This window comes from Penicillium odoratum (genome assembly GCF_028828045.1).
Source record: "Penicillium odoratum strain IBT 22623 chromosome Unknown utg000004l_segment0_segment0, whole genome shotgun sequence".
NCBI lineage: Eukaryota > Fungi > Ascomycota > Eurotiomycetes > Eurotiales > Aspergillaceae > Penicillium > Penicillium odoratum.
The window spans coordinates 2,002,312-2,029,595 of record NW_026643146.1 but is presented as its reverse complement, the minus strand read 5'-3'; the positions used below and the strand labels follow the sequence as shown (position 1 = coordinate 2,029,595).

At 47.6% G+C, this 27,284-nt stretch overlaps 13 protein-coding genes across 13 annotated transcripts; 4 read left to right on the top strand and 9 right to left on the bottom strand.

The window, feature by feature from the left end:
* Positions 1-459: 459 nt before the first annotated feature.
* Positions 460-3,504, bottom strand: N7520_005028 (uncharacterized protein; the record flags this gene model as incomplete). Its single annotated transcript, XM_057138962.1, has 1 exon — positions 460-3,504. One exon carries the CDS (start codon positions 3,502-3,504, stop codon positions 460-462), a length of 3,045 nt encoding a protein of 1,014 aa, XP_056997169.1.
* Positions 3,505-3,690: 186 nt separating this feature from the next.
* Positions 3,691-5,370, bottom strand: N7520_005027 (uncharacterized protein; the record flags this gene model as incomplete). The annotated part of the gene is made up of 1 exon (XM_057138961.1): positions 3,691-5,370. One exon carries the CDS (start codon positions 5,368-5,370, stop codon positions 3,691-3,693), a length of 1,680 nt encoding a protein of 559 aa, XP_056997168.1.
* A 1,110-nt stretch (positions 5,371-6,480) lies between these two features.
* On the top strand, positions 6,481-8,421 carry N7520_005026 (fungal specific transcription factor domain-containing protein; the record flags this gene model as incomplete). Its single annotated transcript, XM_057138960.1, has 5 exons — positions 6,481-6,523; positions 6,583-6,665; positions 6,733-7,313; positions 7,367-7,534; positions 7,596-8,421. 5 exons carry the CDS (start codon positions 6,481-6,483, stop codon positions 8,419-8,421), a joined length of 1,701 nt encoding a protein of 566 aa, XP_056997167.1.
* Positions 8,422-10,869: 2,448 nt separating this feature from the next.
* N7520_005025 (class I SAM-dependent methyltransferase) lies at positions 10,870-11,937 on the bottom strand (the record flags this gene model as incomplete). Its single annotated transcript, XM_057138959.1, has 4 exons — positions 10,870-11,391; positions 11,447-11,593; positions 11,682-11,702; positions 11,767-11,937. 4 exons carry the CDS (start codon positions 11,935-11,937, stop codon positions 10,870-10,872), a joined length of 861 nt encoding a protein of 286 aa, XP_056997166.1.
* Positions 11,938-13,044: 1,107 nt separating this feature from the next.
* Positions 13,045-14,335, top strand: lysB (homoisocitrate dehydrogenase lysB; the record flags this gene model as incomplete). The annotated part of the gene is made up of 4 exons (XM_057138958.1): positions 13,045-13,075; positions 13,143-13,183; positions 13,258-13,427; positions 13,492-14,335. 4 exons carry the CDS (start codon positions 13,045-13,047, stop codon positions 14,333-14,335), a joined length of 1,086 nt encoding a protein of 361 aa, XP_056997165.1.
* A 1,933-nt stretch (positions 14,336-16,268) lies between these two features.
* Positions 16,269-16,718, bottom strand: N7520_005023 (Helicase C-terminal; the record flags this gene model as incomplete). The annotated part of the gene is made up of 1 exon (XM_057138957.1): positions 16,269-16,718. One exon carries the CDS (start codon positions 16,716-16,718, stop codon positions 16,269-16,271), a length of 450 nt encoding a protein of 149 aa, XP_056997164.1.
* A 1,109-nt stretch (positions 16,719-17,827) lies between these two features.
* N7520_005022 (DUF1769 domain-containing protein) lies at positions 17,828-18,900 on the bottom strand (the record flags this gene model as incomplete). The annotated part of the gene is made up of 3 exons (XM_057138956.1): positions 17,828-18,072; positions 18,155-18,673; positions 18,726-18,900. 3 exons carry the CDS (start codon positions 18,898-18,900, stop codon positions 17,828-17,830), a joined length of 939 nt encoding a protein of 312 aa, XP_056997163.1.
* An 805-nt stretch (positions 18,901-19,705) lies between these two features.
* On the top strand, positions 19,706-19,981 carry N7520_005021 (uncharacterized protein; the record flags this gene model as incomplete). Its single annotated transcript, XM_057138955.1, has 1 exon — positions 19,706-19,981. The coding sequence occupies one exon, from the start codon at positions 19,706-19,708 to the stop codon at positions 19,979-19,981; it is 276 nt and encodes a 91-aa protein (XP_056997162.1).
* Positions 19,982-20,258: 277 nt separating this feature from the next.
* N7520_005020 (uncharacterized protein) lies at positions 20,259-22,508 on the bottom strand (the record flags this gene model as incomplete). Its single annotated transcript, XM_057138954.1, has 1 exon — positions 20,259-22,508. The coding sequence occupies one exon, from the start codon at positions 22,506-22,508 to the stop codon at positions 20,259-20,261; it is 2,250 nt and encodes a 749-aa protein (XP_056997161.1).
* Positions 22,509-23,113: 605 nt separating this feature from the next.
* On the bottom strand, positions 23,114-23,875 carry N7520_005019 (uncharacterized protein; the record flags this gene model as incomplete). Its single annotated transcript, XM_057138953.1, has 1 exon — positions 23,114-23,875. The coding sequence occupies one exon, from the start codon at positions 23,873-23,875 to the stop codon at positions 23,114-23,116; it is 762 nt and encodes a 253-aa protein (XP_056997160.1).
* A 589-nt stretch (positions 23,876-24,464) lies between these two features.
* On the top strand, positions 24,465-25,944 carry N7520_005018 (uncharacterized protein; the record flags this gene model as incomplete). Its single annotated transcript, XM_057138952.1, has 3 exons — positions 24,465-24,491; positions 24,585-25,764; positions 25,823-25,944. 3 exons carry the CDS (start codon positions 24,465-24,467, stop codon positions 25,942-25,944), a joined length of 1,329 nt encoding a protein of 442 aa, XP_056997159.1.
* Positions 25,945-26,711: 767 nt separating this feature from the next.
* N7520_005017 (DUF1748 domain-containing protein) lies at positions 26,712-26,945 on the bottom strand (the record flags this gene model as incomplete). Its single annotated transcript, XM_057138951.1, has 1 exon — positions 26,712-26,945. The coding sequence occupies one exon, from the start codon at positions 26,943-26,945 to the stop codon at positions 26,712-26,714; it is 234 nt and encodes a 77-aa protein (XP_056997158.1).
* A 65-nt stretch (positions 26,946-27,010) lies between these two features.
* N7520_005016 (uncharacterized protein) lies at positions 27,011-27,256 on the bottom strand (the record flags this gene model as incomplete). The annotated part of the gene is made up of 3 exons (XM_057138950.1): positions 27,011-27,057; positions 27,122-27,161; positions 27,254-27,256. The coding sequence occupies 3 exons, from the start codon at positions 27,254-27,256 to the stop codon at positions 27,011-27,013; spliced, it is 90 nt and encodes a 29-aa protein (XP_056997157.1).
* Positions 27,257-27,284: the final 28 nt, after the last annotated feature.

Below are 27,284 nucleotides of genomic sequence, written 5' to 3'. Positions count from 1 at the left end.
GTGGACGGCCGAGGGACCAACTCCGCATTTGTCTAGGTCTACATCGCTAACTTCCCTCGCGTAATTGTAATTGACTGCTCTCTGAATTTGGGTCAAGCTCGTATGTGTAGCTAGCTATTCTATACATTTCAATGCATGTATATGATGACTCTCTGAACACGTAATCAGGGTCGAACAGCATGTACCAATGGTATGGGTCACGTCTGTGTACTTGTCTGGTATTCTCTAGTCTCCACCACAGCAATTTAACATGTGGTACGCTGACTAATAAAGTTGATTACATGATCCATTGTTCCGACACACCCCTTCAGCTTTGGCAGTCCTGGCAAAGCTGCGCAGTTGCCATAAATGGTCACTTGAATCATTCAAAGCTTCTCAGAAGCAACAAAATAGACACAATTCCTTCAGAACTGCGATCTTTTCAAAACAGCCTCTACTTACTAATTAGGCAAGTATGACTTATTTTTCTTCCTCAATGAGATGACGCACGTCCGTCAATCCCAGCATCCTGACAAAAGCTTCATGCTTCTGCCTCGGCAGCATCTTGGTGAGTCCGTCCGCGAGCATCTGCGCGGTTGGTACCCACTTGATCCGCACCCTGCCTTCCTTGACTTCTTGTCTCAGCCAGTGCCCGTGAATATCAACGTGCCTGAGCTTGGTATCGAAGGGGGTATCCTCTGCGTTGATCAAGTCCACCGTACGGCGGTTGTCACACTCGATTGTGAGACCCTCCGGATATTTGAAACCAATCCTTCCAAATAGACGATCCCACCACTGTAGTGACCTTCCTGCGTCTGATAGGCCTAATAACTCAGCCTCCGTCGTCGACGTGGTCACGGTCTTCTGCTTGGTTGCCCTCCAGTCCACCGGTCCACCGAAGAACTGGCAAATATATCCTGCGGAGCTAGTCCGGTCACCCATATCCCCATACGAAGCATCTGATGAGAACTTCACCACTTCGCTGTCGTTGTCAACTGGACCGTATTGTATAGCCCAGAACCGTGTGGTATAGAGGTAGCAGATTAAGCGCTCAATTGCTTGGTGGTGCTTCGGACCAGGGTTGGTCAGGAACTGTGCGCAGATAGACGCTCGCTTTGCTGCGTCCGCGCGGGTAATCGTGGTACCATATTGAACTGAGCCCACTCGCTGCTGATATTGGTGGATGCTTTCGGCTGTAGCTTGCTCGTCGTATGGCTCTAGGATCTCCGTGGTTCCCGGAGTCCAGACCGGAGCTCGGTGAGCCAGGTTAAACCGCTCAGCAACACTGGCAAAATAGCTGTCCTGCACTAGCCAGAGCTTTCTCTCTTTGCGATTTCGTAGGATTCTGATCCCTAGAAACCACTCAGCGTCCCCTTGGTCAGTCAGCTGCCAATTCTTCTCGAGTTCCCGTTCTAGCTGCTGAGCACGCTCGCGGGCAGTGTGGTGGCCGGCGATTAGGATATCATCGACGTAGAAGAATACGATAATCCCATCCCCAACAAAAACACACGGATCCTCGGCAACCTGTTGTAAACCAAGCTCTCTCAGTACACGCGCTGCGTCTCGCTGCCAAAGTCGTGGAGCAATTCTCAGTCCGTACAGCGCCCGTAGCAGCTTCCAGCACTTGCCCTGAGTCATAAAACCCTCGGGCATCAGAGTGTATACTTCTGTTAGGAGCTTGCTGTTTAGGAAAGCGTTTACCGCATCTCGCTGTCGGATATCTAAGTCGTACGCTGCGCTCAGGGCAAATAGCATACGGGCAGTTCTGGCTGCCAGTGTGGCAGCTCGCTTGTCTGCGTCTGAGATCGTCTGGAGATCCCCACGTACGCAGATCCTGGCTTTGCACTTAATCAAGAACCCATCTTGATCAAATTTATAAGCATATACCCACATGAGGGGCAGTACTTGTATCCCACGATCCTTTGGCCTTTCCACGACTTTGTACGTCTCTTTGGCCTGTAGTCCGTCTAGTTCAACCCTCATAGCTCGGCTAAAACCTTCGCTCAATGGGTGTTTCCAGACGTCTCGGAATCGTTGTGGTGGAGGTGGTAGGTCATCTCGATGCTGCCGTAGCGACGGTTTTGGTGCTAGAAGACCGGTAGCAAACGCTTGTAAAGTGGTTGTTGTGGTATCGTCGCCGTTGTCGTCATCGATAAACATGGTGTTATAGGCGTAGTCTCGGTCTCGTCTCGATATTCGCACCCTCGGTCCCTGGATGATATTGCTGGTATCCACAGCTGCACAATCGCGATCTTGATCCTTAGGCAATGACCCTGCCAAGTCGTTCTTGGCCGATGTCGTACGATCCTCTTGCTCAACGCTCTCCTGTAGGGATAGCTGTAATTGGTCCTGGAGTTGATCCTCCGGGCTCGGTTCCCGTAGTGATACTGGCGAAACAGGCGTCTGATCTATTTGATTATGGTCCTGAGCGAGACGCTCAGGATCATCCCTCACCCCTTGATCAGTGGTAGTTTCCGCAGAATTGCTTCTAACTGGATAATCCGGTGGTGGGGTATGATCAATTGGGGTTTTGTGCACAAAAACTTGATCTTGTCCCGAGTGTGGTATTGTCGTCTCCTGTGGTTCTCTAGATCCTCCAGATTCTTGATCCTGTATGACGTCTACATCATCCGCATCTCTTGCTCTATAGGACCGTCCCGGAGAGCTCCCTTCTGGGGTACTCTCGGGAATACTCGTACGAGCAGTCTGTTCGTCGAGACCCTGTCGAATACAGTCGACCTCTAGTCCTTCCTCCATGATTGTGGGAGGATAGTCCTCTGGAACTGGTAGCTTCACCCCTTCATCCGGGTCATGGTTCTCTGCCGAAAAACGTCGGTTTTCATCAAAAACTGCGTCTCGGACCATCCTGACCTGACCACGGTGCGGTATCCAGATTTGCCAGATATTCGAGGCCACGTAGCCAACGAGATATCCTATCTCAGCTCGTGACTTCATTTTGTCAAGTTTCGGGATATTGGGGATCCTGCAGTATGCAAGTGATCCATACAATTTGATATTCGCAAGCGACGTCTTTGTGGGAGTATTGACAGGAGTACCCTCGGTACCCTGGTTGAACCCAATAAAGCGCCGTGCTTCATCCCATGGAACTATCCAAGTCCCATCTTCCAATCTCGTAGGCGTACGGTTCAGCAGGTATACTGCCGCTTTTACCGCTTCTGGCCATAGTTTATCGGGTAGTTTTCCTTCCTTTAGAAGCGCTCTCGCTCTAAGGATAATCACACCTCCAGCACGCTCACCCGGACCGTTCATCTCAGGCGTATACGGGACTGTAAACGTGTGAACACACCCCAGCTGCTTAATTAGCAGTAGAATACTCTCATCAACTGATCTCTCGTTATCAGAGTGGAACACCTTAATCGGCAAATTTAGCCAGCGAATAGCGAAAGCGATAAAGCTTCTGATCGCTTCCTGGCACCCGTTTTTGTTCACATGGGTCATTAACCAGTGGAACCGGATACCCTCAACGTAGAAATGGGTTATCCAGCAGTGCTGATTATATCCCATAATGACCTGAATTAGGTCAAAGTAGACCCTCCCGCACCGTCCGTAGTGCTTGCCTATCGGTCTCCGCGAGACCTGTCGTGGAGCGTTGACCAAGCTGCAGACCGTACAAATTTCATCATCCGGTCGCTCTTCCCCATCCTCCGTGCTTCGTACAACCTCAACTCCACTGACCAGTTTCGGTAGTTGCTAAATTGCTGCCTTCGAGACATGGCCAAGTCGTTTATGCCACGTATTAGTATTGGCAGACGATTTCAACGGTTTCTCTGATCGTCGGGTAGCAAGTGCAGTTTTATGCTGGGTGTTGTTTTGGGTCTTGATCGTAGTCGTACGACCCTCTGTTTTCGGCCGAAAAACTGTACGTTCATCCCGCGTCTGTGAGAACAGATAAATATCATGTTCTCGGTAGGTCTCAAGAATAGGTTGATCTCCAATCATAATCCTTCCTTGCTTCATATCCCACCATCCTCCATGGTCCTCTATCCTGCCTAAGGAAACCAAATTGCAGTGAAAATCTGGAGAATAACGGCAGTTATACAAGTTTACCACACGCGGTCTGCCAGTTGTAGGATCCCTTCCGGTGAAGGTTGCTGTACCGACTCCAGCAATTGCGGTCCGATTGTCGCCCGTACGGAGATACGAGGGGTCTTCCTTATACTCGGTAAATTTGGTCCGGTCGTTGCATACGTGTACGCTTGCTCCGGTATCCAATACCCATTGGTCTCGGTACTTGGTATCAACTTCAGTTGATAGGGCGACTGTGGCAAAGCCGACATGGGCTAAGTTTGCAGACTCAGATGTCTTCTCTGTGGATTCATATGAGTTGGATGCGTTTTTGAGCTGGTTTTCAACCCAAACCTTCCACTCTGGTTCTTTTTTGAATGACTTCTTTAGCGCTTCGGAGGCCTTTCGTAGGCCCATCCACCCATCCGGTCTCTGGTCTTCATTCAATACCCAGCACCGGGTGACCGGGTGTTTCATGCCACAAGGGCAGTAGCTCCGGTCCTGAAATGGTCCAGTTTTCCCGTCTTTTCTTTCGGTTCTGGAGGTTTCAGCCTCTGTTTTACCCTGCCAAGTTGACGTGGCAAATGCTGCTTTGGACGTAGAATTGATATTCTTTTTGGTAGTCTCGGAATACGACATAGTATAGGATGTACGGAAGGACTCAATCAGATCGTTTATCTCGATTGTATTACTTCTTAGTACGATATCCTGGAACCGAGCTTCCCACCAGACCGGTAGGATGTCCTTTACAGCATGTAAAAACAGCTGCGGATGCTGCGCAGTGTCACTCTCCACTTTTAGGTTGACCGCTTCATCACGTATCAGCTCCCACTCTTCTAGCCAGGATAGTACGTTTTGACCCTTCTTTGGTGGTCGTACGCACCCTTCTGCCCAGCGTAGCAGGACTTCATTCTGGTGAGACTTTGTGTGTGAGAAGCGCTTCTTGAGAAAGCTAATCTTCTCGTACGGAGTCTCAAGATCATCCATGAGACGGTGTAGCTTAGTATCTGTTGACGCAGTGATCACGAACTCAACTGATTGTAGGCCGTTTTCCACCTTCTCATACCTTTTGAGCTCCTCTTTGTAATCGTCATGGTCGTAGCTATACTCCATCTGACGATCCTTAAACTCTTCCCTTAGGGTCTTGGCTACCTCTGTAGTTGCCCCTCGTGGGATATGTAACCGCGGTCGTGCGGGGGCCTGCGGCTCCTCCAGCACTTCCGGGGCTGGTTTCTCAGGATTGCAATAATCCCATACTTTCCTAGTCTTGGCAAACTGCTTCATCGCAGAGTACCAAGCTGGCCAATGAGAGCTGTTTTTCAGCTTCTCACCCTTCCATTGTGAGACAGATACCGTGGGGTCCATCCTTAGTTGGTTTCAAATGGCTTTCAATCCTTTCTCAATTGTCGTGTTCTTCGGAGGGGTTGACGCGGCAACTTTGTTGTCGTCGTCAGTGATCTCAGGGGTAAACAATCCTGTCGTCGCAAGTCGAGGAGAGCTTCTAGAACGTATATTCAATCAAAATATCACGGTAGGAGAGATAATCCGGGCTCATAACTCTCTGAACACGTAATCAGGGTCGAACAGCATGTACCAATGGTATGGGTCACGTCTGTGTACTTGTCTGGTATTCTCTAGTCTCCACCACAGCAATTTAACATGTGGTACGCTGACTAATAAAGTTGATTACATGATCCATTGTTCCGACAATGACTAAATGTCAGGTGACCAAGCTAGATTACCTGATCAGAATCCTTATATTGGCGTCGTTCACTTACCATATCTCCTCTCGCAAGGTCAAATACTAGACCACCAATAATTCTTGTCACAACGATTTGCTCATCATCCTTTCCTCCTCAAGTATCTATGTAATGAAACGCATCTGATACTCCATTATAGTCCATTAAATCTTGATGCTGCACTGGTCTGGTCGTCGCACTGACCAGATCGAACGGGTCTACCATGCCTCCACCAACACGCACATCAAAAAGATACCGCCCGCACGTTCCTTTAGATAAGCGTAAGAGGGCCGTACGAGCATGCATCGCTTGTCGGGATGGCAAGAAGAAGTGCATTCTGACTTCTGCAAATCAGTGCCAAAGTTGCACTCGCGCCGGTCAGGTCTGCATTTTCGAACCGAAACCCACAAACCGGGAGGATGCAGTCTTACAGGAATCACTAAAATGGAACAAGTCAGTCAATCCTTCAACTATCCTCTCTAATCAACTCGTGGAAAGTGCGTTCACTAATTCTCTCCCACGTAGCCCAGTCTGGGAGGCGGTAGCTATGGACGTCTCTCGGAGCTTCCATGAAAAATTCCCCGGCGTCAAATTGGATTCTGAAATGTTTTCAGTAGTCTCAAAGCTCTTCCAGGAGGCTCTTCAAAGGAATGAACAAGGCTTAGTTCCCGAAAGCAATAGTCCTGGCGGGGAATCATCCACTTCAGCTCATCAGATTTCTCGGTTAAGAGTCAATATGGAGTCTCAATCCATTGGTCCATCAGCTACAGAAATAGTAGGTACGTATAGATGAAGAATTTCCCTGCCAACTCGAATTATTCGCTGATTGAGTTGACAGATAGTTCGCCTTCGGCATCTCATGCCAGCTTTCTAGCGGCAGTCTCTGACACAATCTCACCAGTACATATCAAAGCCCAAGATGTAATTGACGCTCATCACCTTGTGCCCTCGAACCTTGCTTTAAGAGGTTCTGGCTAACTTTTAACAGGGTCCTGTACACCTAAGCAGTCTTGCCCAAGAAGAGGACGATTCTGTGCTTAACACCACTTTCAACCATCTTCCACCCTATGAAGACGCCCAAGTCCTTGTTGACGTGTTCTTCACGTTTCTCGAATCCAACTGGTACTATTTTGACGAAAAATGGTTTCGCAATTTGCTCACAGAGATGTACACGAACAAAGCTTGTGCACCGCAGCAGAAGAAATGTACCACTATTTGTCTTGTGTTCCTCGTCTTGGCACTTGGGAGTACCTTTGAGCATCTATTCAGGCCGGTCAACCTGCTCAATACCGACCGAGGGATTCCAGGTAGCACGTTATTCGTGCAAGCCACAAAGCTTATGCCGAGAGTGATTGCAGCTAACTCAGTCGAGAGTGCGATATGCTGTCTTTTGACATCTTTGTACCTTCTTGCAACTGAGGACATACCTCACCACCATATATACCTGGGCCTGGCTTTGAATTTGGCCGTCGGTCTCTGGTTGCACCGTAAGGAAATAGGAGACCACGAGACGCCTCAAGCTCATGAAATGAAAGTCCGACTGTTTTGGACCATCTATAGCATTGAACGGTAAGCCCAGTAGCGCTAGTCCCAAAAGTACTTAAAAGTAACAGCATATCTAGTCAGACATCCGTCATCATGGGGCTTCCAACCATGCTACAACTAAAAGACATTACAGTCTCCCTCCCGCAAAAGCGACAGGACCTAGATCAACCCGGCTCTCAGCGAGCGGATCGCCTCGTCACATTCACCACGTTGACAATGGTAATGGACGAAATCATCAACGCCGGGTTCGTAGGAAAGACACCCGACCTCACGATATATCTCGCAATTTCTAACATGGACACATAGCCCCATTGAACAAAGCTCTACGACCTATGAATGGGCTTGCTGCAAGCTGGAATCTTGGAAACAATCAGTTCCAGCTCACTTCCTATTGGCCCAGGAGTCTACATTTCGAGCTAATGCTCACCTTAATATCGTGTACAACATGGTTTGGGTCAACATCGGCCGCGGAGCTACACTACGTCTTGTTCGTAGACGACTGTATCCTATGGCCACTGACTCGAGAAGCTCCGAGTGCGATAAGATATATCTCCGATCACAGAACCTGGCGGAACGATGCAAAGAGTCGGCCATCATAGTCATCAACTGGATTGGTCAGTTGCACAGCCGTAAACTGCTCGCCACATACTCCTTTACAGACATTCACACTTGCAGCTCGGCTGTCATCGTGCTCCTTTTGAACGTTTTACTACGACCTTCCTATGATCAATTGTTGCCCATCTCTTGTGGCATAGAGGCCCTGGGCTTTATGGCGAATGGCAGTACGTTGGCGATGAACGCACTACGACTTGTTGAACGCCTGCAAGAAGGAGTTTATAAGGCTACTGGCATGGCTGGTAGAGACGGTATTCTTGACCAGCAGCTATCATCCCTGGCAACCCCTGGCCAGAATTTATTGCCAAACGATTTCCTAAATCTTGCCAAGGACTTGCCACACGTTGCTGCTGCGAATGATTCTTCTTATTACAACGCCGCCCCTGATATTGCCCCTCTTGACATGAATCTGCTCGCGGACCTGGAACCATCGCTGCTCGAATATTCTGAGCAATACCTGACGCTATTCGGGTTTGACGGCTTTGGTTCCACGTTTGATCCGAATTTTTCGATGTAGAATAAAATTATATTCTAATATCAAAAAAATAGCATCAAGTCGGGATCTCATACCCACATTGAAAGAACAAATGTCAGCGGCTGCAGCAAAGGTGCCCAAAAAACGTTGCGACTGATGCTCGAGGGTTCCATCACTGACATGCTTCAGATGTCTGGACTCCAGACATGAATATGAAGCCTGCAGTAGCATGGAATACTATAGAGAGGTACGAATCCTTAATGATATATCTAAAGCGCTATTAGCAGAGTGCATGAACTGTTCAAAGGGGCATTGATTCCTGGGAAGCCCAGCGCGGTCAAAGAAAGCCGGCAATCGCGACTTTTTATTCATCACCAGGGTCATTTTCGAGGCGACACGAATGCCATATACGCCATAATCTCACAGGTTCGCACTCCTAATTGTCTAGGCGTACCAACTTCGTGATATGTTACTGGCACACTTGGGCGCGGTTTGCGAACTGCTAGCATCCACCTGGGCATTTCCATATCCTATCTTACCCTGCCTTAAATTTCATGTGTTTTTGAAACTTACTGTATCACAACTCAGCGCTTGAAGAGAAGTTTGGTCGAGTTCATCAGAAAAGAGCATATTTGCGCCAGCGTGGAGAAGAATTATCACTATATAAGCACCGCCTGTATAGATTGCCCTCAAGAGTAGTAAGCCATATGTATCGCCCTGGGGATTGACATCAGGCAAGTATTTTATTCTTCTTGGTTGAGCTTTATGGTTGCACAAATCTTAATCAAGAAATCAAAAATCAAAGAGAAAGGATCGAATGGTCTGACGCACTTCACTTGTTCCCTTTTCCTGACTCTTTTTATTGTTTTGATGATCCTCCCTGGCTCTCTGCTTTACTATTCCGTCTACTCACCCATAGTAGCATGAGTTAGTAGGTTGTCTTGTATCCTCATTAGCAAAGAGAAGATATCGAAAGGCTCAGATGCTAGAGTGGCAGCTAGTGGGTCTTAAATAGCAAAAAGTGGAGGGTGAATTGAGATCAGTCTATTGAAAATTGTTAGTAACGATATTAGTGTACTTGAGAATTCATAAGGTGAGTGTGATATATCCAGACCCCTCGGTAGAGTAAGAAGCCGAAGGTAGCAGTGGAGAAGGGTAGAGATATTGAAAGACAGTGTTGTTGCCCGGACAATATCCTCATAGTGGCCTTGATGAGACAACTATGGAATTCTGCTAGATTAATGTAATTCATTACTTCAACAGACTCATTGCGACGCAAGTACATATTCTGGAGCCATCGTAGAACCCGATGGTGGAGAAGCAGGCGATAGGGCGCGTAGTTCGCCTTGACCAACGCAATTCAGTGATCATCACTCACTATATCATGCGAGGTACTGTTGAAGAGGTATCGTGTCTTTTCCAATCCTTCTAGGGTTATAATGATGGTACTAACACGCTTCAAGAGCATCGTGACCCGACAGGACTTCAAGATGAGAGTTGCCACAAACAGATTTATACCAAGCTTGAGCGAGAAGAGGCTCGGATAGTGATATATGAGCCCTTGGAATGGTGTATATTGGTTTCAGGTGGCTGTAACTTAGATCTTAATCTCATTCTACAGTATATATAACTCGATAGACTTTCTTTCCTTGACCCTGGCTACATATGTTGGGATCAATCAGGCCAGCTCAAAACCAGAAACCCAAACCTGAATGTAAATTCATTATATGGTACTACTAGCATTTTCTTCGCGTTGGGAAGAATTGGTATAAGTATTGAAGAGGGGACTGCTCGATGGCTGCACCCTCTGACGATATGCGGGTCGATCCAGCAAGATAATCACCACCCAGACTAGTAATCATAGCGCCCAAAGGGTAGTGAAGCACCCGTTGGGGTCGAGTAAGAGAGGTGTAACAACTGTATATAATCTATACAGATTATAGGAAATATTAATAAATTTCCATACTTTACCCTATTAGAAATACCTCTACATTTTTATTTTAATCTTACCACTTTTCTAACTTATTCTTTTTCTTAAATCTAGGTCTATATCAATAAAATCAGGTAACTTAGAATTTCTCTAGATTTTAGCGCGAACCGACGTGGTTTAGGAAAGGAATCAAAGTACCTTTTCCTCAGGAATAAGCCCTAACCCTCTTTTTTCCCCCCTCTAGTAAAAGTGTTTTTATAAAAGGAATAAGGTTTATTTCTCCTACCCCTGTAGGTTAGGCCAGACTAGCCCTTAACCTATATATAGGCGAGTCTATAGGTGACGCTCTAAGGGCCGCCTATGGGTTACTTTAAGGCCTAATTGAAATATAAGGTTTATTCTACCTACTCCTATAGGTTAGGAGTAGCCTAAAGTTGCATGGGTTATGATAATGACCTATAGAACTACTAAGCCTACTATTATTAAGACTACAGCCATATCAAGTTCTGGTGATTACATATTCATTTAAGATAACAATTACTCTCCAATGAATTCTCGGTTCAAGAAACTCTTCTTATAACAAAGTGTAAGCGGGTGAATTCAAGCTCTTCAGGCCATCCAAACTCATCTTTATCGGGAATATAAGATTCAGTGACCTGGACATCGAGCTGAATACCCATTTCCTGTTGAACCACACCCCAAAGCTTTTTCCAAGTTGTCGGGTTTTGAAAAAATGCACATCTGCCTTTCATGTGAGGAAATACCACCTTCCTGGCCCTTTTGGTACCCACTTGCGTTCCCAGAATGACTGATCCAGGTTTGCTGCTGAGTAGATTGACGGCATGTTTGGCGGCTTCAATTGTCTTCCCCCACTCCCAGACATGGAAAAAATTGCTAGCGTGAATCACCTCGAATCGACCATTAAACTCTGTTCTGAGGGCTGACTGGTCATCGAAAACATCGCTTTGGATAAATCGAGTACCGAGCTTCTCGTTATCAAGGAAGAGATCATAGCCTAAGCTCATGAAGTCACTGGATAAGTCTGCCCCAAAAACATTCGATGGAGGCGCTCCATCTAAAATCTACAGATGTATACAATAAGCATTAGATTTTTTATAGCTTTTCAAAAGAACTTACCACTTGGCGCACCTCCTGCGCGAAGCAGCACCCCAAATCCAGAAAAAGGGCCCCTTTCTTGATCGACTCCAAAATTTCGGGGTAACAGTCAAAGTCTAGCATATAGATGCTTAAAAATTGATAAAGACCGATAGATGGCCAAGGAAACTATGACACATTCAAAGTTTAGCAAGCGATATCTTATCCGTTTTGTTTATACTTCTCAGGCGAAAAATCCCTTATAATTCTAACATACCACTTTGTAGGCGCGATCCCTCTAGATATACTGTCAGTATCTAATTAGACTTCCAACAGACTGGAGAGAAGAACGTGTAACATACCACGTCATTAACATGCTTAACAACCTCACTGGCGGGGATGTTGCTCCATTTCTCTAGTATATTCCGAGAACGAACAGTGACCTCGCTGAGGCTATCGCAGTAGGTTAATCCGCCCATCATACCAGGGGGCGCTTCACTTGGCCCATCCTCTTTGGAGTATCCGTCGGCCATATTGATACAATATTGTTGGAAAGTAGAAGAACCAGGCGAGGGGTATCGGGTAAAATATATTTTAATCTAATACATTCATTTAGCGGGGGAGCCTTTGCCACTGGGGTTGGGAAAGAGGGGCAGGTACCCACATGCAGCCTTACCTATGATTGGTAAGATGTAGGTGAAATAGCAAATGTCTATTATGGTATCTATGTATGACATCAACTTAGGAGGAATCAAAATATTCGAACCTTCAGGGGACTTCTAAGGTCCAGATACATAGAAAACCAAATACATCGAAGCAACCGGTGGGAGCTGACAGTGAGCTGTGTGATGTGTCCCGTACACAACTTCTCCACTTGTTCCTGGTGGCTGTACGCCTCAATGCTTAGCGTCTGTACAGCCTTTACTCATGCCCCTTTCTGGATTGCAATTTTTTGGCCCCCAAATTGCGATTTTAACCAGCCAATCAACCACGACGATGGTATGGTCTGGTAAATGTTGGAGCGTATTCTTAATCTATCGCTATCTAGTATTAATATAAGCAAAACGCACCTGAGACAATAGTGAAGTAAAGTAATGTAAGCAGCAGTAGGAACCGAGGGTCCCCACTACATTACATAGTGATATACGTTATATCAGTGTTAGAGATTCTTATGGCTATCACCTGTCAAGGCTGCTACAACTAGTCAGTGTGTACAATGAACTATGAAATTGGTGAATAAGTGCTAAGAGAACAGAGGGCTAGTTACTAAGTAGGGAAATGCAGGACCATCACCAATCTAAACCAATTGTCTTCTATTTGGTTGTCAGATTCCTCCGTAAGCCAGCCTGTGTTTCTTTTTGCTTGCGGATCGATCCCTGCTGTGGACGCGCTTTAATTCTTTCATTCATTTCTTTATTTATTTCTTTATGAACAAGCCGAATGTCATTCATCAAATCGCAAATTTATCATAATAGTAAATGCTTACAGTTCACGGTAGTGCTGCGTCGTCCGATGGCGTTATACTCCCGAGGCCCGGAGCTCGGAGTGGGATCAACAATCACCCGGCTCGGCGTACAAAAAGACAAAGCTCCGATGACGGCCAATCCTCGAAATCAGGAAGCAACTCTGAACAAATCACAATGGCTGCTGCTGCTCGTACTCTTCGCATTGGTAAGAGCTGTTTTGGCGTCTGGAGTCCTGTCTGTGGTGAAATCGAAGCTAATCGGCCCCTGCATAGGTCTCATCCCCGGTGACGGCATCGGACGGGAGGTGATCCCGGTACGTAATTATTGCACGAGCACGGCCAAAACAGAATCAATTCGCTGACCATAGCCTCAATTGCTGGGAAATAGGCCGGTCGTCGTGTCCTGGAGTCTCTCCCCTCATCGCTGGGCCTGAAGTTCAGCTTCGTCGACCTCGAGGCTGGTTTCGATACCTTCCAGCGCACCGGCTCCGCTCTGCCCGACAAGACCGTCGACACTCTCAAGAAGGAGTGTGATGGTGCTCTCTTCGGTGCTGTCAGGTAAGCCAAGTTACTGAAGTACCCATTGCACCTAGCAGATTGCTAACCTTGACACGTCCCTTAGCTCCCCGAGCACCAAGGTCGCTGGCTACTCGTCACCCATCGTTGCCCTGCGCAAGAAGCTCGACCTGTACGCCAATGTGCGTCCCGTCAAGACCACCGCCGGCAGCAGCAACGGCAAGCCCATTGACCTTGTCATCGTCCGCGAGAACACCGAGGACCTGTACGTGAAGGAGGAGACGACCAAGGACACCCCCGAGGGCAAGGTCGCCGAGGCGATCAAGCGAATCTCCGAGCGTGCCTCCTACCGCATCTCCAACATCGCCGGTGAGATCGCTCTGCGTCGCCAGAACATCCGCTCCACCTCCTCCATTCCCTCGGTCCACTCCTCTCCCATGGTGACCATCACCCACAAGTCGAACGTCCTGTCCCAGACTGATGGTCTGTTCCGTGAGACTGCTCGCCGCGCGCTCGCCGCCGAGAAGTTCTCCTCCATCCACGTTGAGGAGCAGATTGTCGACTCCATGGTCTACAAGCTTTTCCGCCAGCCCGAGTACTACGATGTCATTGTTGCCCCCAACCTGTACGGTGACATTCTGTCTGACGGTGCTGCTGCCCTTGTTGGCAGTCTTGGTCTTGTTCCCAGCGCCAACGTTGGTGACAACTTTGCTATCGGTGAGCCTTGCCACGGCAGCGCTCCTGACATCGAGGGTCAGGGTATTGCCAACCCCATTGCCACTCTGCGCAGTGTTGCTCTGATGCTGGAGTTCCTCGGCGAGGAGGCTGCTGCTGCTAAGATCTACACTGCTGTTGACGGCAACCTGGATGAGGCTAAGTTCCTGTCTCCCGATATGGGCGGCAAGGCTACTACCCAGCAGGTCCTTGACGATGTGCTGAAGCGTCTGTAAGAAATTACTGGTACATAAATGATATGTGCTTCGAGGTGGAAGCTCAAAAATTAGTTCCGTTTTGCGTGTATAATCAATGATTCTTATGCGAATATACAAATTCATGTCGATACTAAATCAGGCCTGGTGTAGACATCACATCCACTTGAAGGGACAGCCAAGGTATGAAAACTGCATACCTATGCTGTGGGATCAAATTTACGTTAGGACTCAAAGCTTCAAGGTGATTCTCATAGAATAGGCTTGGGCTGTTCACATTCATCCTGAAGTGGAAGGACCTTGGAAGAAAACCCTGATTATTATTCGTGAGAATCTCCACCAAGCAGATGATGTAATTTTTCAAATTATAGAATCAAGACAAATCGATGCATTTATGTTGTTTATACGCCTAAGATCAATTGAAGCATAATTCAATAATGATATACAAGGCTGTATTGTATCCCTGTTGTCTGAGGGTCACCGGGATAGGCTTGGTTGGTCTCTCTCCGCACAAATATGATGTTACGAAGATCTGTATATTCACTGAGAATAGCATCATAATTACCACGACAACCACTGGGAATAGACTAGTGGTGTATTTGCAAGTGAGAGGTATTTGGGGAGCTTTAGAGCGCTATACAGCGGTACCTCTACGTTGGAGTGAATCAGGTATTGCCCACGACATGATCTGACCCAGAAATTTCCACGAGCTCGTTGTATTGGACCAGAAAACAGCAATAATTGCATTGTCAAAGATTTCTACCGGTTGAGCGATCTCTTCTTTTGCTTTCGCTGATGCATCTTGGGGGTTGCAATTGGGGGATGCAAAATAGGTCAATCCAGACATATCGTAAAGATCCAACGTGCGGTATGCTTTTGAATTGACGAACCAGAGCATATAGCCCTTCAGGTAAGATTTATCGAGAACACTTTATTTTCTGGAATAGTCCACGGTACCATCGGTCTCATATCGATGCAACGACCTTTTTGCTTCCTATCCGCCATGTCAGAATTTTCGAACAATAGAAAAACAAGAATATTTTACTTACCATCTCCCCCACGTATGACTGATAACGATATACCGTGGTTACGGTGTGAGTGACTGTATTTCCACCGTTCTTTATTCTTATGTGTCCCAAAAATAGAACGGAAAAACATACCGTCGCTTTTCTCTTAAACATTCGGCGGAGCTCATAGTACTAGTACTCAGTAAGCTGCCTCCCGACTCAACTTGAAAATGCCGCTTAAGAGCAATGTATTTGGGATTCATTTGTTTTGGTAACTCCATGATGTTACAAGAACGCAGATAAGACTTAGTAATTTAGCGATAGGCGAAGACCTGGACCGCAGCTTAACGGCATATTTATTTAATCCCACAATAAATAATAAGTATAACAGAGTACCCTTAGTCCAGAGGATGTGCAATAGGGATCGGACTCGGGGACAGTCATGGGCAAGGTACCGGGCGATAGCCATCTGATTTGTTGGGATATCGTTTGCGCGATCCTCCGCTATACGGGCAAAGAATAGACCAAAGCCACGGTCATCACCACAGTCCCTAAATATATTAATATCCGCAGATAAAACTCAGCTTTCTGACCGTCGGAGGAACACATCTAATTTTGGGTTCACTGCGAGCTAGCATAGCTGTCGGAATGCGGCCCAGTTAATAGCCACTAGAGTTTCACCCAATTTCTCCCACTCGGTAGCTCCCTCGTATAGATCCTCGATGATGTGGTGAAAGGTCTGATCGTGGCTGACCTGAGTAGTCTAGGTATACTGTAATTCAACGGTCGTGATGGCTAAGGGAGGGATATCCCCCCACCCCCCCCCTGATCTCTATAGTAACTCCATTAGCACCAATCATAGTGTGTCCAGGCTCCCGGGATAGGTAGGTTAGGCGTAGAATGATTGGTAGGTACTCAAATCCGACCTGGCCAGTAAGGTACCCTTTTTAGCTAAGGGAGAGGAGGCCACTTAGGGACAGCAGGTAATATAGGAGGTCGGTCGTTGGAAGTTCTTTTTTGGCGGACCATGCCCGGTAATCATCCACATCGGCCAAGCTCTCGATCTGGTTAGCGTTGAGGTACTGTGCCTCTACCATCTCCGTCCAGAGGAGCGAAAGGTAGCCACAAAAGTCAAGCGGTTTATTCCACATTGGAGTCGCCGTCATGAACCATGTGACATTTCGAGAGAGCTTAGCCACGGACTGGTGCTGCCTGGAGGAGATGGTTTTGATACGATGACCCTCGTCACAGATTACACGCTGGTATCGAGCTCGGAGGAGGCTAAGGAAGAACCTATGGCGAGTAGGGGTTTTAGCGGCAGATGAGTTGGTCGACTTCGCGTCCGCGTCCTGTAGATCAGCCAGCTGATCACGTACATTGTCCAAAGCACTATCCATAGGGGAGGGTCCAGTGTGGGGAGCATTGGCTCATCCTCCACGTCCGTGAGGAGGTCCTCATTGAATTCCTCCTCGGCTGCTTCTGGATTTAGTGCCTTTGGATCAGCTGTGGGCCGGGAGAGACCAGTATAACGGGTGGGATTCACTGGATTACCGTCGATGTCTACCTCACGGGTGGTACGCCGGGCCCAGGTCTGGTAAGAACAGAGGATGATCGTCTAATTTTATCAAGAAAGCATTATAAATTATCTCTTTTTTAAGAATAGATTACTAATTTAAGGGCTATCTATATCTTAAATGATTCTTAAAGAAGAAGAGACTTTCTACCGTCACTCCCCTAAAAAATCCGTAAAATGACTTTTATTTTTCCAACACATCAAAGTCCACACCACCTTCACAGGCGCCTTCCAACCTGAGATTTTCTAGTCTACCTACCGAAACCTAATTTAATCTAGAATATGGGGTTTAACATAAGGGAGGGTATCACTATGACTCTTTATCTACCTCTCTATTACTTGGGTACACCGCAGACTTTTTGGACATACGTTCGAAAGCTCTACCAGATTTTCGCTTTTTTACCTTCTCCTTCCACTTTATTTTTCTTCTCTTTTCTTTTTTCTCTTTCTTTTCTATATCGTTATTTATAAATGTAGGAGAACTTTGACCGTTAGATTAATACGATATGAAAGAAGGTAGAATTCTTGATAGGATACTAAGTAGAATACTAATTAGGAGACTAAGTAGAAGACTAAGTAGAAGACTAAGTAGAAGATTAAGTAGAAGATTAAGTAGGATACTGGGTAGGAGATATTTAATAAAGTAGTCATGGGTTGCAATAAAAGTAGTAGAAAATATTTATACGATGACCGGGTGAAACTTTTGACATTTCGTCAGTTTCCCAATTTGGAGAAAGGGGAGTGACGGTAGGAAGTCTCAGGAAGAGTTAGGAGAGATTTAGAGCTAAGGAGGGCTTATTACCCTAGGAACCATATCATTATGACTAGATTTTGTGATCATAAAGTGCTAGCTACTAGTATCCTGGGTACCAAGCCCCCCTAGCTCTGGATCCAATTTCAAGGATCCTCCATCGGAGTCCATCCATCCCCCCACTACCTGCGTTGTCGCCGGGCGACCCTTGCCTCAAACAGAGCCCGCAGGCTCGCCGAGGTCGGACCCACCTCCTGGGCGAGGCGCAAGGCAGCAGCCTGTCCGTTGCGAAAAGCAACAGACAAGACCACCACCAAGTACACCTCCCCAGTCTTCCGGTTCTTCAGAGCGTACCGTAGTTCATGGTTGGGGTCATCCATGATTTGGAAGAAAGGTAAGTCGTATCCAGGCAAGTTCAGGCAGAGGTCTATGACAATTTTTAGATCATAAATATCCCAAGAACGAAGGATAAAGTAATAATCAAGGTAAGGGTAACTTCTTTTACCTACCAGTAGGGTTCAAGGCCGCGTTAGCAAAGTCGAAAAAGTATTGGACACCTCCGTAAAAGCAGAAATTTTCACGGTTTTTCGTATCTTGGAAGAACTCTTTACGATCGGCGGCATTGTCAGGAATTCCCTGCACGTTGTGAATAATTTGTCCGCACTCAGTGTCCGACCCTTCCAGGACGAGGGTGTACTGGTTGAGCTTTTCAGCCGGCAACGGGCTCTCCACGCCGATGCGGAACTGTGACGTGCTCGAAAGGGCGGGGCTGTAGACCGAAGAGGTGGGCCCCTTCAAGTTGTACTCAATCGACTTCTCGAACTTTCGCTTGGCAAATTTGGACATCGTGTTCCATGCATCGGGGAGCTTCTCCTCGATTGAGTGACTGAAGTAATTCCCGAAGACCAGATCGTTGCCATTGACGTCGCTATCAAAGACGATTGACAATGCAATGGACACTTTGTCCCCCTTGTGTAGAGGATGATCAAAGTATGCCGAAGTTGGCGGGTCCGCCACAAAATCAGGCGCTGTTGATAATGTTAGTACAATTCTCACAAATGTAGCATATTGAAAACATACCATTGTAATTTTGGATCTTGACAGCGACATTCGCGGACGCCGACATCCCAAAGACGGTAGTGGCCGGTCCATTCACGTGCGCAATTTGGTGGGTTGGGACATGATCATCATCACCGATGGTAACCCGGAGAGGGTATTGGATGCCCGCATTGGGGTGGATGGGGGTGAAAGGCATGATGTTGGAGTTGATAGTAAAAGGGGAAATGGGAAGAACCGGCAATTGGAACTGCAGACGGTAGAACGAGGACGCTTGAACGAGCAAGAACGAGATAAGAGGGTTAAGATTGCAGACGGTAGAGCGAGGTTGTTGAACGAGTAAGAACGAAACAGGGATATGCAATTGAAATTGCAGATGGTAGAACGAGGACACTCGAACGAGCAAGAACGAAACAAGAGGGTTGGAAGAAGAAAGAAAGAAAGAAGGGGAGAGGGAGGATAATAGAATTCCCTGCAGCGTCATGAGACCTCATGTTCAGGTTAGGGTAGGAGAACTGGCCCTAAGTCACCAATGAAGGTCATGAACAGGGCTGATGGGGGCAATGAGTGGATGATAGGGACCGAGATTATTACCACATTGGAACATGACCCCCTCTCACTGCTTTATGCGCTGCTTTGTTGTGATCTCTCCTCATTAGTGCTACTTTTTACTGTTCTGGTGGGTCACCTGTCAGATAGAGTTAATTAGGGTTTGGCGTGGGAAACCCACTATCAAAATGCTTATTTCTTTGTGGACCCTTATTTAGCGGTTTAGGGCTTCTCCCTGGACATACGTTTGCCATTAACCCTTCGTGAGGGTTCAATCTAGGTTGCTTTTAATGAATGATTTTGGGTTTTGGCCTGAACATAATATGAGGCATACTACTGTTCTCCACCGCCAACGCTATCTCCAGGCTACGTCCTACGTAAGAGTCCAATTAAAACCACTCAATTCAACCCATTATCTATTCTTACTATCGCATGAAGAGGGTTTGAGGGATGAGATGCTCATAACTGGAATGACGTTGGCGTATTGCATGGCCGTCCGCACGAGCAATATCTTCAGCTTGCTTGGTTCTAGCTTTGGGGATCCTGGTCATGGCAAGAAATACAAGTCCGAGTCCCTTTCTGTGGAGGATAGCAGAGCTTCTTCAGATAGCATTCCACAATTGTCTACCACGGTTACTGATGGCCAGGCACACCTAAGACATCGGCAGCTGGATTCTGATCCTTATGCTGAGACCGCTACTGAGACCGTTGACCAGTCTACTGCCAAGTGATTGGGTCCTACAGTGCTCAGTTTGTGACTCTACATCTTGGACTCCCATTATTTTGATAATTTATCTGCTTTTTCTTCTTTGTCCACACAGAAGTATCTAGAGAGTAATATTATGCTATCATTAACACAAAGAAAAGACTTCGAGGGTAGTGTGGCCTAAAAGACTTCGTATGTGAATGAATAATTTTGTATCATGTATATGCAACGGTGTATAAGAAAGATCCAACATGACAGAATGGAAGTAGGTATCAACAAAGGAAATAAACGACAGAAAATTCTTAAAAATCAACAAGATTTGACGTTGGCAGGCCAATATCTGAAATGCCTTCGCTCTCCAGGAGCTCCTCTCCAGTAAGAATCCCAACGCCACTATCCATGCGCCTGCGCTCCTTACCCCTCCCCATCTCGACATCAACAAAGCGCGTCATGCTGACCGGCGTTATAGGTTCACTTCCTGCGATCGTGGTACCATCAGACATGAGATCATCAGACTTGAGGTCCCAGTTAGCCGCGCGAACCTTCGCTCGACGACGTTCAGAGTTGACGGTTTCTTTCATATGAGCAAAGGAGCGCGCCTGCTCGGCCGCCCACTCATTCAGCAGCTCATCACGGGCCTCCAGCTCAATTTGCAATTGCTGCTCGAGGCCATTGTTTATCTGGCGGAGGCGTTGGGCCTCCGATCGAATGACATCGAGAGATGTGGCGAGTTTGGAGATACGCACGTTCAGGTAACCCGTTTCTTGGGCATGTTTTTGCTGATCTTGTGCTTTTTCTTGCAGGGCTGTCTGGTGCTCTTTCTCCAGAGCCTCGAATTGGGCTGTAAGGTCAGACGCACGAGTGTGGTTCCTCTCAACAATTTCCTCGAGCTGGCGGATGCGAGATTCATACTCGGAAGCGGAGAACTCGGCGGTCGATCGTTGTTTGCGTTCGTGGGAAACCTGCTCTCGGAGAGCAGAGATTTGCGCTCGGTACTTTGATTTAATCGCGACGTTCTCATCCTCCATTTTGCTGACCAAATCTTCGAGACTCTTCACATCTTCGTGGTACTTTTCCAATGCTGTATTCAATCTGTCAATCCCAACAGTCTTCTCTTGGTCTTCTTGCTCGAGGTCTTGCATCCGCATTCTGGTGTGAAGCATGTCTCCTGCAGAGGATGCAATGGAATCCTCGAGGCTGCCGATTTTCTCTGCGGCTGCTTCATAACGGTATAATAAGTTGTCAAATTGTCCACGAAGGGCTCTTTCACGACCCAGTGAGCCGTGGTGATATTTGCGCTCTGATTTGAGCTCTTTCGCCAACGATTTCACTTGTTCTACCAGGGCACATAACGTGGCTTTCCCATCCCCGAGGGGTGCGTCAGCTGTCTCCCCTGGAACAGCATGCTCGAGCTCAAGGCGTGCAGAGCGGAACTGGCTTCTAATATCAGAGAGCACATCATCCATGCTATGTCCGGAGAAACCCAAGCTTGAGCACTCTTGGCTGATTCCTTCAAGAGTCTTGGTGGCATCCGATGCGCGAGATAAAGCGGCCGTCAGCGTGGCCAGAATATTCTCGATGAAGTTAGGAGGTGGAGACGATTTGCGGAGACTTTCACCCAATTCAGAGTTCTCCAGAGTAGACATTTGTGAGCGGCATGCGTTAAACAAATCTTGCTTCTCATTTCTCGCAGCCTCCAGGTCGAGGGTCAAGGTTTGCATATCGGTATCTTCATGGGTATCCTCCATAGGTGCCTGAACGGTGGCATCATAGTCCGGGCCATCGAATAAACCAAGTCTTTCGGGGCTAGGCGGGTGGATGTTGCGTCGACTTCGGAAGACGGGTGAATTAGAAGCGATGATGGCACTCTCATTAAGCATGAACGTGTCCCCATCATTTTCAACAGACGATACATCCTCATCCAAGCATCGGTTCGAGGTTACGGAGACCCCATCACATAGTAACGTTGTCTGCTCTTCGACCTCTCGAGCTCGAACCTGAGAAGACATCCAAAAAGACTCATAAGATGGTAACTGGTCTTCTGGAGTTTCCCAACTCTGCTTCAAGGAAGTCAACTCCTGCTGCAGATTATCTCTCTCTCGAATCAATGCTGCCAGAGTTTTCTCAAAAGTCGCAACCTCGCGCTTCTCACGCTGAATGTGGTTGATTTCATCACTCAGCCCGATTCGTCGGATCCTCCGCTTGGTACGCGTGTCCAGGATCTGCCGCAGAGGAGTGAACTGAACCACACGCTCCGATGATGTATCATCAAAAGGCTCCACCGGGTCAAATGATCGTCGAAGCCGAGGCGTTGGAGCCGAACGGCGGCGGGCTTTCCGGCTAGGCGTGCGGTCTCCAGATCCTGGCAATCCAGCATCAAATGAAGTTCGCTGCATAGCCGGCGTCAAGCCAGTCGAGCAGCTATCATGATCCAGAAGTCGAGGACCTGGATCCGAAAATCGCACTCGTTTCCTTGATTTCTTCGGTGTGCTGACTGCACACTTTGGTGCAGCAGATGCAGTAGTGGTAGTGTGCTCAGAACATCCCGACATACTCAATCTTGTCCGATGCGACACGGGCGACGAACTCCTCGAGTTAGAAACAGAGCTGTTTCGCCTCTTCCTTACTGACTGTCTGGTCTCCATAATGTGTAAAGGGCCCTCTTCGGAGGGAAGACTAGCAGGCAAATTGAAAATATAGATGTTGCCAAAGGGCGGCTATTGTAATTTGTGGGGGAAAACAAAAGAACCTGGGATAAATAGGACGAATAAAAAGAAAAACAATGCAGCTTGAGAAAAATCCCATTGGCCTCGAGGCGTTTATAGATCACAACATAAACAAACAATTAGTGGGTCCCCGCAGGCAGCAGAGCCGTTCGGCGCGTCCCTTTGTTCCCGATCCGGCGTAAACAAGATGCTCTTTTGGGACATCACGTGTCTTTTGCTGCTCGAAGACGCGATATGTTTTATACAGTAATTGTCGTACGGTTTGCATGATTCTCTTGATCAAGCTGCTCGAGCTCTGTGTACACATATGCTACGAGGGGCGCAGATTTGGCAGGTTTAGTGTAGCAGTCACAGGTCACTTCTGCCTGACACAGGAGATATCTAGGTGGATCGTGTAGAGCATCAAACAAGGATATAACGTCTAAAGTTCATTACTCTGGAATGGAAACTCCAGAAACCTCCTGGCAAATCTTTAACAACTCATCCTGTTTCCCCACATTACCAGCTCCAGGATGGGTCGACTCTTCCCCCCTTGTCGTGAAATATGCCCCACTCTTCAGACTTGCCAATTTGCCTTGGCCAATAGCCCACTCCGCCAATGCCCGAGCCGGCTTATCCATCCCTCCAGGAGCCATGGAGCCTCCCATCTTGGTCCTAACCCAGCCAGGATGCATGCTCACAACCTGAATATCATCCCATCGCCGTGAAAACGCATTAGCTAACATCACATCATGCAACTTGCTATCACTGTACGAGTGGGACTGTGTCACATTGCGTAGAGATTCATCACCACCGTAGTGGGAATCCGAGCTCATATAAAGTAGCCGTGATTTCGGCTTATCCATCAAGCAGGTGATAATGTATGGTGCAAGTGTGTTGACCGAGAAGACGGCGGAGATCTTGTCTGCGGTAATTTCTCGACTGGATGTGGCGCCGTAGCCAATGCCTGCGTTGTGAATGATTGTGTCGAAAGGCCCGCTTCCTTTGGCTTCTTGTGCAAGTTTCTTGGTCTCGGATATCGAGCGGAGGTCTCCGACTAGTACTGCTTCGGCTTTGGGTACGGCTTGATGGGTTGAGACAGCACGCTCTGCGTTTCGTGCGTGGAGAACGACTGAGTGGCCCTGGTCAGCCAGGATCTTGGCTGCGGCTAGGCCAATGCCGTCGCTAGAACCAGTAATGAAGATGCGCGCCATTTCCATGGAAATTCGATGATACGAAGGCTTTGGTTCAAATGTTCGCAGTGTCTGTAAAGTGTGTATGGGTTTTGTATCTGGGCAGTGTCTAATGATTGTTAGAAGAATCCAAGTTCTTGTTATGCATAACAATGTGTAAGAAATATATCACCGGGCGATCCATGGATGATATCATAAAATACTTGAAATTCGACTTCTCATGAAAGGGTGACGTCAAGAACCCAGACGAAAGACATATGTATCTTCTCTCATCCTATAAGACTTGAAATGAAAAAGATAAGTCTTTCCCATAATAACTGGTTTTCCATTTGCTGGAAAGTTAACGTTATCTCTTATCGGCCCCACGCAAAGCGATATCGCTTTGAGTTGCTGCGCTGTCTGTCGGCATGAACAGATCTAGCTTGACCCCTAAGCTTGAATTAGTCTGGCGCGATATCTAGTTCGACCTGCATGCAAGCCAAATATGATTTTTCAACGCACTTATAAGTAATGTCAGACGCGTTACTGCAGGCGGTCGAGCAACCAGCAGCTGCATCTGCATCCACATCTGCCCTTGCCCTTTCTTGAAAACGACCTGATGATATACACAATGGGAAGTGTGGTACCTGCTCAGGAGGTATGTTTGCCAAGAGATTGAGACCCAGCCCACACAGTCTGGCTCTAGCTTCATGGATATTTTTGCTAACCCCGCGGGCCTCCCCCGCTACAGTTCAGCGACCGCGGGTTCAAGGACCATGAGAAGCTGGTTGACCGGATCCTCCATGATCGACGGACCCAGACAGCCGAACACTCTTCTGTTCTTGATAAACTTCCCGCCGAGATCATCCACGAGATCCTTTCCTATCTGTCCGCTCGAGACCTTGGTCGCGTGTCTGCAAGCTGTAAAGTGCTCGCCGAGCATGGCTCCGACGACCGACTGTGGGCCAACCTGGTCAACTCCCACCTGCCTACCCCAGTCCTCGATCCGGGAGTTTTCCCATCCTTCAGACGCCTGTATCTCGCCCATTTACCATACTGGTTTATCCCCCAGTACAAAATCTGGTTCGCGGACAACGAACACACGGGCAACTTGATTCTGGCTCGCTATGACAACCGAAGAGGCGTGATTGAGGCCTTCCGATTGCTGGCAGATCGAGGCAACCCTAATTTCCAAATCTGGCAGTCGAACCCCGATGTCATGATTCAGTCGTTCGATCCTAAAGTGTTCTTGTGGCTAGATGACGCTGTCTTGGATCTCAGAGACCTAATGCCCAAGGATCCCACGCCTGATTGGCACAAGTGGAAGATAGAACGCATAATGGCAATCTCTGGTCAATTGGATGTTTTCAGCTCGCTCTTATTGTGCGAGAAACCAGAAACGCCACTGCTTATTAACCAAGGACCAGTATGGCCCCCGTTGACCATCCCTAGCGAGCACCGTATTCGCAGAGCGAACTCTCGACAGAAATTGTCGAATCCTGAAAACTTCTCGCAAGCCTCGGAGAGAGCGTTTCGGATTAGGAGATGGGCCCATTTCAATGTGATGGACAACGAATTACGAACAACATATGCTACTCTTGATCCGAGCTTGTACATGCCGACAAGAGAGAAACCATACCAAGGTATCTGGGTTGGAGATTACTCAGCCCATGGATGCGAATTCCTTTTGTTCATTCAACGAGGCGTAGGAGGCGAGAATCCAGAGCACCAGGAAGGGGATTTGATCCATAGCGGAAGTCTGGAAGCAGTCAAGCTTACAGGTGACCCGAATGTTCCCCGTGGTGCCATTTCATTCGTGGCCCATGACATTGGACCTGGAGGTCTCATCCGGGTGGACGACAAGGAACCGTTTGAAAACGCGCGTATCGTGCGGAGCTTGGGACATGTTGCTGGTATTGGCTTCCAGGATGGTAAGTATTCCTTGTCTATTTTATCCTTGAACCTGGATCTCTAACTTCTCATCTTCAGACACGTTCATTACCTCCCAGCTCATTCTTATTTCCCCGGATACTATAGCGCACTATTGGGAGGAAATGGGCCACGTCTCCTACTACCGCCGAGTGGATATTGATGCCCTCATCCGGATATGAATGGCGTTAGAATTTTGCAGTCATCTCGAGTTTTATGGCCATTGATTTCCTCCATACCCCTTTAAGTTGCGTTCAGTTACCCAACACCAAGTGCCCTCCACCCCCAGTACGGCTAAATCAACACGAGTGTGTTTATCAACCCCCCCCCCCCTCCATGGTGTTTGGGCAGTCAAACCCAACGCCATTCCTGACTCAAGCAGAGATCCATCATTTATTAGTCGTAATAAGTCATCCTTGCGACTACTCGCACCGCGCCTTTGAACGCTCCATGGCATCCCAGTCCAAATAAATACTTCTAAGACTTCATCAATGACCCTCAACCTAGCCTAGGAACCCAAGCTCATAATATAATCTCCACCGAAAATAGGAGAAAATAGTTGATTGTGTATGGAGATGCTATAACACAGACAGTGGACAGAAAGGTATCGCATAGAAGCCAAAGACGCCATAACTCTGAGCATGATGTTGAAAGTGGAGGGAACAGCGGTAACAGTAACAGCGCAGAGAGGAATTTGATCATCACTCGTCACCCTAGCCGTGATATGGGGACCTGCTCAAGAGCCAATATGGGGGAAAGCGAGCCGAAGAGTCCAGCACTTCCAAACTGTACAAAACCACCAAGATTTGTTTTGGCAGTTCAGAATACATCTTGCCTCCCTAGATGGTACGCAAATTTACAGCTGGAATTCAAGTCGAGGCGCAAACAGAATTCAAAAGGGAATCAATCGTAGCCCATTCAGCGAGTCGTATATCTCCGTCTCGTCCGATTATCGTCGACGCTCGAACCAGCTGGAGGAGCCCATCACGGCAACTGACTGGTCCATAACCCACTCGCCGACACCAAGATAGTTATCGAACCACTTCTTGACTTCTTTGCTGTCAGAAAGTTGTTCGGTCTTCACACTGGGGCTATGGACGCCCCCGCACGCACGACCCGATGGGGTGGTGCGGGGGTCAACAGAGTTAGCTGATCGATCTTTTGTATTTGATTCTGGAAGCATGTCCTGCTTGAGCAAATGGCATGGAGCAAGCAAAAGAAACATGTAAAGGCAAGGAGGGGTCGTATTTACGTGAGGCCCGTGGAGCGCTTGACGCCAGCGAGGAAGGCGGAGACTATGGAGAAAGTTATTCGTTAGTTAAATGTCACGATAAGGCCTGGACCAAGAAAGAAACTCACAGAGGACCGCATCAAATGCGTAGTGGGTAAGACGGCCGAACTATTGAAGTATCGGTCAGTCACGCCATGTTTATGGGTTGGAGGACCTCATGAAGCTCCCTGTCGGAAAACAAGACAAATGTATGGTCCTACCATGATTGAAGATTGGTATCAACACTTGGGG